This window comes from Chondrus crispus, genomic scaffold, assembly GCF_000350225.1.
Source record: "Chondrus crispus Stackhouse genomic scaffold, scaffold_688, whole genome shotgun sequence".
NCBI lineage: Eukaryota > Rhodophyta > Florideophyceae > Gigartinales > Gigartinaceae > Chondrus > Chondrus crispus.
The window spans coordinates 1-11,167 of NW_005178696.1; the positions used below are offsets into that span (position 1 = coordinate 1).

Consider the following 11,167-nt stretch of genomic DNA (forward strand, 5'->3'; position numbering starts at 1 on the left):
CGACGTGCTTCCCTTCATCACTCAGTAGACAAGTGTAGGGATGCGAGCGGACCTGACGTGTATTAAGTGTTTCATGGCGATGGCTGGTCCTCCACGCAGACAGGGGACTAAGAAACGTTCACGGCGGCATCGAGCGTCGGACAGAAGCGACAGAGATGCCACGCCGTAGGCTGGCAGCTGAAGGTATTGTGATGCATTGAGCCAGGTGTGCACGCACAGTGCGCACGGATTCGGGGTGGAGGTTAGCTGGGAATTGAAAGGATGGGAATTGAAAGGACATGTGCGTTTCTCAGGTGCGCTTTTGTGCTCGCGGCCTCCCCAACGGCGACGTTCACGGATGTCGCAGGCATGATCGCGCCGAGCACGGAGGGACCTTGGCGCCCAATGTACCGGCTCGACTCAAGTGTGCAGACGACCTGCGGCTGATGGACAAGGGGGGGGCCTAGTGCACGTGTCGCAAGAACGACGGCGGGTTTGACAGCGACGGGCGGGGTGGGCGACAGGCGTGGCCGCGGTTGAAGAGGATGTACAGGTAGGTGGACAGGGTTGCTTCGTTCCGTCGGCGTGTGTATCAATCATGAGTTGCACAGTTGTACAGCTATACAAGTGTACAACAGCAATGCAAGCCGATCATGAAGTTTGGTCTCCTGTTCAATTAACTGTAGAAGAGAGTGCAATTATTGCATGGCAGAAGCATTGTGAGTCTGCTTTCTGACTTGCTCTTGCCTGTCAGATTGAGAAGTCGAATGCACTCCCCTTCAAGGTCGGTCTTCAAGGTCGGTCTTGCCGTAATAATGTAGCATAGATTCACATCCCCTGTCCCTTGTCCTTGCATGAACCTTTAGAACTTAAGCTGTATCACCTACTGTAATGATTCTAGGCCCAGAGGCGCTTACCGTTAGCTTTTAGCCGAGCGATTAAATCGCCCGAAAGGATAGCCACTGTTATCCGCGTGGAGGTACAATTTCAATTACTTTTGAGCTCATAATCATTACTCTTCGTGACTCCGCACTGTTGTCGTTTATGAAAAAGCAAAATATTTCGAAATACCCACACTTTTCCCGCTAGTGGCGATATCGGCCTCGATTATCGATCGTTCTCGACTCTTCTCTCGACTGCGATCGTAGTTTGCGGCGCATGAAATCCGAGCAAGTTGCTTCAAGCCTTTTCTTTTTCTTTATCACAGGGTATCATAGGGGCTTCAAGCCTAGAAAATATGTTTCTCACGAAACACTTGTCGCTGTTAGTAGGCTTTCCGAAAGTGCCATACAGAGTGTTTATTGCCACATTTCAACTGTACAACCAGCGGTCGTCCAATAGCGTCTCGTTCAAGCGCCGGTTTCTGGCAGCGTCAACCTCATTTGTTCATTCCCCGTTTCCTGCAACATGATTGGACAAGGCGAGACAGGATGGCCCCCAGATGCAACTGAACTCCGATTCTAACTGTCCCCCCTCGCCCACCCCGTTGCCCGTTGCATATCAAACGGGCGTGTACCTATCCGCCGAGAAAGTTACGGCGCCCAGCTGTGCACACCTCTCGCAGTCCCCGTCCCGCCGTTTGCCGCCCCGAGAGCATCACCCACCTCCTTTTTTTGCTGCCCTCATCATGCCGCACCTCACATGCACGTCGCACTGGAAACAGGGCTCATGACAACAGCCATGAGGTCGAAGGCACGTTGTCGTCTCGCTGCTTCGGCGCCCACGCCCTCCCGGTTCACGTCCGCGTGTGACTGGCTTGCCATATGCACGAGGACAAGGGGGCACCGTATCGGAGTTGTGATCCCGGTCATCCCGAAGCGAGGGGCGGTGACTATCGGATCGCACCCAGTCTCTCCACATCTGTTCATCGACCCTTTTTTTTGTTTGCATTTATACAGCTGTCCACATTCAACCGAAACGAAACATCGGCTGAGCTGAAAACAATCTCCCTTGCTGCAGAGCTTGCCTGTTTGAAGAGATAGTGAGACAACTCACCATCTCACGTGTTTTCTCGGTGTAGGATTTGTGTTCCTCCTACCTTGCTTTCTACATCATACGTTCGGAAGCAGCTTGTGCGTTTGGTAGGTTTTGACAAGCTGCTATGGTAATATAAGTAGGCAGAGTAAGAGGTTCAAGTCGAGGTTTAGAGAACAACCACGACAATTCAAAAGACCTCTCAGCTTTCCCGCTTGTTCACACCAGGACAGACTTTTTGACCGCCTTTTTGCCCACAACCTACGGCGAGTAGTGGGGACGGAAGACGTGTGGTATCTGGATCGTATGACAAGAGTATGAGGGTGTGGGACGTGGACAGAGGGATCACACTTTATATCGGGAGGGTAGAGGATTTCGGGGAAATCAATAGTCGGTTTCCTGAGGACGGAAGACATGGGTACTGTTTCTCGCGCAGGACGAACATCACAAATATTTTCAAGAGAGGGAGGAATTGTGCAAAGGCGAGAGGATGGGTCTGAGGCTGTCTTGGCACAGTTGGACGATCCACAAGACTTGCAGATAGACCACGATCATGGGGTCGTAGTCGGACGGTTGGGTCATCTGGTTGCTATCATGAAGCTAGTGGTGCAAATTCGGAAAGCGATGGACGCTTGGTGCCCGAGACATTAGTTCTGCGTTGCAACTGTGCGCGGTGGTACTGAAGTGGGGAGGGGTTTTTTGTTTTGTTATGAATGCGTGAGGAGCTTGCTTGATGGACGTTGCAGTCCATGTATGCGTCAGTATGAAGTATCGACCTGCTTCCCTTTCAACACTCAGTAAACAACTCTAGAGGGATGCAAGCAGACTTGACGTGTAATAAGTGTTCCATGCCAAAGGCTTGTCCTCCATGCAGAGGGACAACTGAGAAACAATCACAGCAGCGTCAAGTATTCGGACAGAAGCGACAGAGGCGCCACCTCGCTCCCTCCCGGCACGCAGAAGATATTGTGACCCAATGACCCACGTGGGTTTGGTGCCCACGGATTCAACATGGAGGTTAACTGACGAGTGAAGGGATATCGCTGTCTCTCAGCAGTCAAGTGAACTCTTGTGCTCACTATAATATCTTGAGCAATAATGTGCAGGCACCTGGCCATCAGATGCGTCAGTCGCGTGCGAGAAAAGATGTAGAGGTAGTTGTATTGGTGAAATCAAGGGTGTTGATTAGAGCAAGCGTTGCCGACCGGCTCAAGGCAGGGCGCGAGTCTCAAAGTTGAGAGGATATTGATACACGTGCACAGGTCGCACAGGTGCACACGTGTGAGAAGAAAAAAGGCAAACGAGACCATAAAATTCAAGTTTACCATAAACTTGGCCTTCTATGTACAGTACCCTTGGGTACCCTTCACGACGTGCAGACACTGTTTCGCTGCCGTTCCCCTCCTCCTTTCTGCCCCACCTCCTTCGTGCTGGTGCCACCGTTGCCAGCAACAAGCAGCGACCTGCCAAGTTTCTGCCATCCGACAACCTCCTTCCACCTGCACCCTCTCCGCGAGCGCCCTCGTCCGCCGCACCAGCCGCTCGTTCTCGCGCTCCACGCCGCGCATCCACGCCGTCTTCCGCGCCTCCCGCATCACACCACCAGGTGGCCGGGCGCGCGTGTTGATCGCGCACCCCCGCCGGGCGGCCGCATACGCGCCGCGCCATCATGAGGCACGTTGCAAACCTGATCCGGACCCCGGTCCGGATCTCGATCCCCGCTCCCCCGCGGCAACGAGGCGACTGGTGCGAGGCATGACAGTGTAAGGCGGCGGGCGGTCGCAGGAGACGCGCGGGCGGGCGATAAGGGCACGTTGGAAAAGCCGGAGGATTAGCCCGGGCGGGAAGGCTCTGAGGGCGGTGAGGGAATGCGGAGCGGAGGGCGGAGGATGATGACGAAAGGCGGCGTGACGTACATTTGGGAGCTTGCGCTACACGACAATTCTGTGAAAATCCTTTCAAATATTATGCACACGTGTACCAAAAATCTGTCCACTATTTCGCTCATGATGTATTGTTGTAACAAACGCCGCAGATCAGCATGGGAGTAGTACAGTCAACCCCTTTCACAACTATGAGGCAAAAAGACTACTCTCTCACCAAATGCAGAGAAAGAGCGTCGCTCTTTCGTGCTGCACTCGCGGTTATTGCTAAGCGACATGTCACACACACCCGCTCACGTTCCGCATTTACATCAAAGCCCGCTTTTGTCTGTGTCGCGTGGCGATACGTTGCAGCACAACGTCAGGTTCAATTTTTGTTAGACAGGTCAAACCGTATCTCTACTACTAAATTTTGGTTCAACTTCAATCGTTTTGGAGACCGCGAAGCCTTACAGGACTTCCGCTTTCGGGTTGAAGACATCATAAAGATAGTACCCATTGTAGGGTGGCCTTCATCTCAACATCACACTACTCGTAACAGGTATGGTGTCAATCCGGTGCTTGCGACATGCATAATCCTCAGACGCATGGCCGTGCCCGACCGTTGGGAAGATCTGGCATATCTATTCGGAAAACATCCCTCCCAGATGTCGGAAATATTCTGGGAAGGGATGGAAACATTTGTGCAGGGGCAAGGGCATTTGTGGATGGGGCCTGTTCCACAGCAGTACATGGACAAAAGAGCTCAAGACTTTAGCCAAGCCATCAGTGATAAAGGAGCAGCAATGCAGAATTATGTAGGGTTTATTGACGGTACAGTGGTTGGCGTAGCCCGATCTAAAGGCTACATGCGGCAGCTCGTAGTATACAACGGGCACAAAAGGAAGCATTCATTAAAGTATCAGGCAGTCAACACGCCCGATGGGATGATACTGCACGCGTATGGCCCTGCCGAGGGTCGTCGTCATGACTGGTTCCTTTACGCAGCAAGCGGTTTGGAATCTAACATGGGTGAGATTCTGGTTGTGAATGGTACGCAGTACAAGATTTACGTTGATTCAGGCTACAACTGGCGCGTCTTTATGGAGGTCCCCTTTCAAGGAAGTGCGCTCAATACCCACCAGACAGCTTTCAACAGCTCCATGTCGGGAGTGCGTATTACGGTAGAATGGATTTTCAAGGAACTCAAAATGTATTTTCCGATTATTGACACGAAGCGCAAGATGAAGCTGTGTGAGTCACCGGTCGGGCTTCTCTACCTAGGAACTATGCTGATGTGCAACTTTCGAAACTGCCTGTACCCCAACCAGATATCCGAATACTTCAAGGTTCGCCCAAGCACGTTAGATGAATACATTCGGGAGAGGGGTGGGCTTCTTGAGGAGTGAAGAACAAAGTTCATTCCCGGCGAGCAGTAGGCGAGCGAAAGGGAAAAGCCCCGCAGGGAAACTCCAGCGTTTATTAAAGCTGCATTACTACGAGAAGCTCCAACTTACCTCATCCCATCTTGTCCCTTAACACGTCAAACATAATCTTAAACTTCTCCACCTCTAGCTTTTGTCCATCCTCACGCTCTTTCCGTCGCTCTTCACGTTCCTTCTCGCGCTCTTCGAGCTCTTTCGCATACTTTTCCTTCTGGAAGGACAGTTGATCCACCTCAAGCTGAATCCGGGCCAGATCCGTTTCCTTCAACTGCGCACCGAACATCTCGAGCTCTCCACTAACGTCCGCGATACCTGTCTGGCGCGTCTTCCGTCTCTTCCTCGCGCGGTTCCCACCCACATTACCTCTTCCGCTGCTCCCACCACTGCTACTTGCCTCACCTTCATCACCTGAGATGCTTCTCTTCGAGTTCCGACAAAGTGCCATTTCGACAACGCGTCTGCCCATAATCTCCTTCTCTTCTTTTCGCTTGGTCTTCTCATTCTTATCGGCTTTCTTCTCGGTAAGAAACGTATCTCTCTCTTCTCGCATTTGGGATAGGGCTCGATAAAGATCTCCCATCTCCACTCCCGCAATCCCGGACAGACTGCTGTTTCTTCTATCGTCCGCGTCGAAGTCCTCCTGTAGTCGCTTGTATCTAACTTGTACTGCTTTCCAGTTCACCTTTTGCATCATGTGAGGGTTCTGATTTACCCTTTTGAGCTACACATTCGAACGACTGCTTCACGTTGCCGTAACCAGCGACATGTGCCCGTAAAGCGGCCACTTCACGAACGATTATTAGGTCCTCCTCCGGGAGATACTTCCCTCGTTTCCTAACACCTCGCGATCCATCATCGTTGCTGTTCACGTCCAAAACCTCTGCCATCTCACTGAACGGTTGATGGTCTGCTAACCGGTACCGATCCTGCACCAAGAAAAGCAACTGTACCTACAAATTGCTCCAAAACGTAAAGACACTTGTCTTGAAATTTAGACAGAATTGTCGTGAGCAACAAGTCACTATTCCGCCTCTCTGCTCACGTCGAGACCCAGAATTCTGTGAGCACTGAAAGCGCTGTAATGTTTTGCGCGATTTTTCACTCATATTTCTCTCATGAACGGCAGCGTAAGCTCCCTATTGAGACTAATATCTACGCGGGGTGCCACGGGAGGCGGCACTGTGTGTATACAGTGCTGCATACTATGCACAACACATAACGTATGTACAGTACGATGCTCAGGCGGGTGCAGTGCATACGGGACTGTATGTATGTATGTATGTACAACGCATAACGTATGCACGATGCTAAGACGGTGCAGTGCATACAGCGTTCCCCTTTTGTAGTACGCGTGGCCGCAACATTTGAAAGGCAGCAATGCGGCACGCCGCCACAGGACCCAGGACCCAGGACCCAGGACGCCAACAATTCAACAATTTCGTTATTTCTCGCCCCCCCCTCTCTCACACGTGTATTCCATTGCCCCCCAACGTCACCCACCGCCCAAATCTTGCCACCGAGCGACATCGCAGCCCGAGCAGCCATTCTTCTTCTCTACCCTTGCCCAACGCCTATATTAACATACCGCTCCTTGAGGAGTTCCTTGAGGAGCGAGGCGCAGTTTGAGGTAGAACTACCCCACAACACATCAACACACCACCTACTATATCCCACATCGATCCAACTCCCTATCCCCCCTCACCAACCGCCCCCGCGCGAAGGAAGGTCACAGCCTCCTCGCCCAGTGGCTTTTCGTGCTTGCGCCTCTCGGGCGTAGCGCGGTGCAAGCGCCTTTCGGTCCGGAATAGGTGCGGCCGACCTTGGCCTTTGTTGTTCAGCATTTCATAGCACTACCTGCACGTTTCGGAGTTTTTCCGCCGAAAACTATCTTCGCTGTTGCTAGTGGGTACAGAGTACTCTTTCGCCCAATACAGCACTAAATATATGTACGACATGTTGCCAAGAAATGCGTATGCAATAGCGATATGCAACAGTTAACACTGTTGCCACGCTTGGAGATGTTTCGTGCGCCACTTCAGTGGAGTGCCCAAGTGTGCCGTACAATGTTTCTGCTCTTGTCCGAGACACGATGCGCTTTTGTCCACGATTGCACACTGTCCAGCATACCCAGATGCCATCTGCGCATGTGACGACTGTCAACCATTCTCCAAATCGATAGAGGGGTATGCTTTTAAGGCCCAGAGATACGGAGAGACAAATTTCTCAGAGTGGAATGGTAGCTGCGGTTTTCGGGTAATCTCATGTCCATTTCAAACCTCGTGGCCTACATTGAAGTCCACTAACCTTTGTACCTAACTTAACCTTGTACCTATCGTACTGTTATTGAAACTGAATGCATCACGAACGATGCAGAACTTGACGGTCCCCCGCCTCCCCCGCCTCCCGGTGATGTGCACTGGTTTTGAGTAATGCGACCGTGAATCGCACCATGCGCGCTGTGCTCCCGCACGCGTGCTACTTGTATGACACCTGGGTTAGGGGCATACCTTTCAGTGCACAAGCCACTCACATCGATCCAGTATGTTCTGGGAGAGGGCGAGAGCGCAGGAGGAGTACGTTTTCGAGAAACATATACCGTGTTCTGGGATAGGGTGGGTGTGTAGACGAGCTGAAGAGACTATTTTTGAGTGCGCGATGGGTGAAGACAGTAGTACAGAGAGGAGAGGCGGGGTTTGGCAATACGAAGAAGCTTTAAAGAGATTGAGTAGAGACTTGAACGGTAAAGGAGGAAGCGGGAAGGCGGGGAGAGGACGGGTCGATGAGGACGCAGTGGATGCAATGATTTTAATGATGCGGGCTGCGCGACTGAGTGTACGATTATGTGCTGAAAACAGTGCCGGGATTTACTTTCAGCTGTATGGGTGAGTGAAGCAAAAGGCACGGGATTCAGGTTGTGTACGAAAGATGCTGGAGGAAATCGAGAGATACGCACCACGGCCGCGGGTGCAGCCTGTGAGTGGGTGTGTAGCGCGAGCCGATGGAAGGTTGGCGGCGCAGATTGTTCTGCCATATTACGGAGCGCGAAACGATCAAATAGGTATGGATTCCAGCGGTGAAGTGTATGGATGTCAGTTGAGGTCGTCCGGGGCAGAAGTAACAGTTTTCACGCAATGTGCTGAGAAGGAGACGAAGACGGTTCGATTAGGAGGCGAGTTAGAAACGGAGAGCCAGAGCGCAGGGGACCTTGAAGCAAGAAGGGCAACCTCCGAAGTGACTGCAGAAACCCGAGTGTGACGAGAGCTACCTGCGCAACTTTCTGTGAGAGCAAGGGGTACGTTGTTTTGGGATGTGAAGACGGGACGTTAAGGCTGTGGAGTACGTCGGAGAGGAAAGTATTGAGAAGTTTCCACGGTCATAGGTCGGTACTGTACAGTAGTGGGTTGCGTTGCGATGAGAGGAGAAGGAAGACGTGTGGTGTCTCGATCGGGGGTTTACAGTAACCCGGTTACCCCAATTTTATGTCAACCAGAGCAATAAAAGGCAAGCAGGGATATCCGGGGAATTGTCTCCTCCTCCCTCGGGTCTCGTCGCGTCTACAGTGACCCGGTCACCCCACTTTATGTCAACTAGAGCAAACTCTGGTGCGCGCCGCTCCGCTGCGCCGTCGTCGGTAGAATAGTGATTAATCATTAATTCTACAATGGTACGTACCCTAAATCATCATCAGCCAAACATCGAGCGATGGTGGAGGTCATAGAGCCATTTCATTGGACTGTTGGCTTTCTCCAAATTACAGCCAAATTACAGACAAGAGCCTGCGCTCAACATGGCTGTGTAAACGTTATGCTTTCCTCCAAGTTGGTTTCGTGTGACGTCAACACAGTTGTGAGGGAATTTTAGTGCAAAATTACATTTTGCAGTACTGTAGTGGGAGATGTTATACTGTAGTGGGAGATTTTATATGAATTTTAGGGAAGCGCGCGCAGACTGTCTGGGAAATCCGGGCCGGATGCGTGGATGCTTCTAGAAGGGATGGGGAGGAAATCAAAGCGTGGAAGGTGGCCGAGTGTCGACAGATCGGACACACCGGACTCTACGGCGAGACTCAACACCCCACTTTCCCAGAAAACACCACCAACCCCCTTCGACCGAACAACAACAGTACGTAAATCAACGTTTCATGATTCTTTTCATGCTTTACGATTAGTGCGTCTTTCCTCGCTGGAATCACACGAACATTCATTCACGAAAGAACAAGCGAAAGCACATCAGCTCACCCTACCCACACGCACGCACACGACCGTCGCCACTGTTTCCGCTTTCGTCGACAACGACAAGAGTGCCGCGCGCTGAACGCGGCCTTCAACCTTCGCGTCCCTGTTTTTCTAACAGCCGCTGCCGTTCTCACGCATAACACACTCCTAACACAATCCGCACCTCACCAACTTGTCTTCAGCTATTCACAAAAAAATGCAGGAAAGCTTCCAGCAAGAGGCGGGATCAAGTAGAAAACGGCGAAAGATACAGTCTCCCGATGTGTTCATAAGCCATGCTGGCCCGGACAAGCTACTCATCGCACGTCCCCTTTCCGAGAAATTGCAAGCTCATGGTTTAAATTGCTTCCTCGACAAAACCTCGATGGAGCCCGGAGACTGCGGAGAGGATGAAATGACTCAAGCTATGGAGTCTGCGAAGGTCGGTGTTTTCATACTTTCTCCCGAGTTTGCGGCTCGAAAATGGACGATGAGGGAACTGCGTTGCTTCCTGCACCGACGAAAAGAAGCGATAAGCAGTGGAATGCGGCCACCGACATTAATTCCGGTGTTTTACAGACTAAGTATCCGTGAATGCAGAGAGTTGGATCCCAATCGGTACCGGGATGATGAAGGAAAGAATCTTTTTCAAGTTGAGAAGTTTTTTAGCGTGGAACGACAGCTCGAAGCGAGCACGGCTACTGTGAAGAGAGAGCTACAAGAGCTGGCAGGTATCACTGGGATTGAAAATGACGAAAGGGCGACGAACCTGCTGGAAGATGAATTCGGCCATGATGCAAGGGAACATCTTGTGAAACGAGTATCTCGGTGGGTGAAAAAGAAAAGTGATGAGCAAGAAGCCGACCGCCTTCACGATGGTGTTCAACAAGTAGGCGCGACCGTCGAGTCGATCAGGGGAGGAAGGGGTGATGTGTTCAGGCCGTCGATAAGAGCCGAACATAATGTTGTGTCGATATGTATGACGCTTGATTCTCGGGGGAACGATGGATTGCCGAACACGTGTGAGTCGCGTCTGAAAGCGGCTGTGCTACGGAGAGATAGGAACGAGCAAGTGGGTGCGACAGCAGTGGGACAGGGTGGAGTCGGGAAGACATGTGCCCTACGAGCGATTGCGCATGATGTTGAGATTAAGGCGGAGTTTTCGGGAGGAGTGTACTTCATGTCATTGGGGAAAGACGGAAACGTGGGAGGGCTGATTGAAGAACTGTGCCTGATTGTGGAAGCGTCCGGTGGCAACCAGACTGCTGCGAAAATGCGAGAGGAGAGCGATTTTAGAAGGGTGTTAGCGAAGGTACAAGCGTGGTTTTGTAGTCATGTGTGTCTGTTCATCATTGATGATGTGTGGGTGGTGAATGATATAGAGGCGAATATCCTTCAAAAGTTGTCTGTTCTCGCTGACACTGCGGGGGGCAGCGGGGAAAGGAGGAGCAGACTAATGTACTCCACGAGGGATAGGGGGCTGCGTCAGCTTGGGGAGCGGATCGCTTTCGAGCCGAGAGAGACAGAAGGGAAAGAAGCAGTTGACATGCTTGTGCACGCGAGTGGGGCGAATCGAGGGGAAGTGGAAGATGCGAGATGCAAGGAGGCCGTGAGTGAAATACTGGGAATGTGTGGCGGATTGCCGCTTGCCCTGAACGTGGCGGGAACGAGTGTGAGGTACATGAGGGAAAGA

The 11,167-nt window shown here is 51.8% G+C and overlaps 2 protein-coding genes; one reads left to right on the forward strand and one right to left on the reverse strand.

Annotated features, from left to right (window-relative positions):
- Positions 1-8,185: 8,185 nt before the first annotated feature.
- On the forward strand, positions 8,186-9,982 carry CHC_T00000901001 (hypothetical protein). XM_005711160.1 is given in 2 exon segments: positions 8,186-8,515; positions 8,516-9,982. The coding sequence occupies 1 exon segment, from the start codon at positions 8,186-8,188 to the stop codon at positions 8,513-8,515; it is 330 nt and encodes a 109-aa protein (XP_005711217.1). The 3' UTR covers positions 8,516-9,982.
- Positions 9,983-10,189: 207 nt separating this feature from the next.
- CHC_T00000902001 (hypothetical protein) lies at positions 10,190-10,435 on the reverse strand. The gene has a single exon (XM_005711161.1). It carries the CDS (start codon positions 10,433-10,435, stop codon positions 10,190-10,192), a length of 246 nt encoding a protein of 81 aa, XP_005711218.1.
- Between the last annotated feature and the right edge of the window lie 732 nt (positions 10,436-11,167).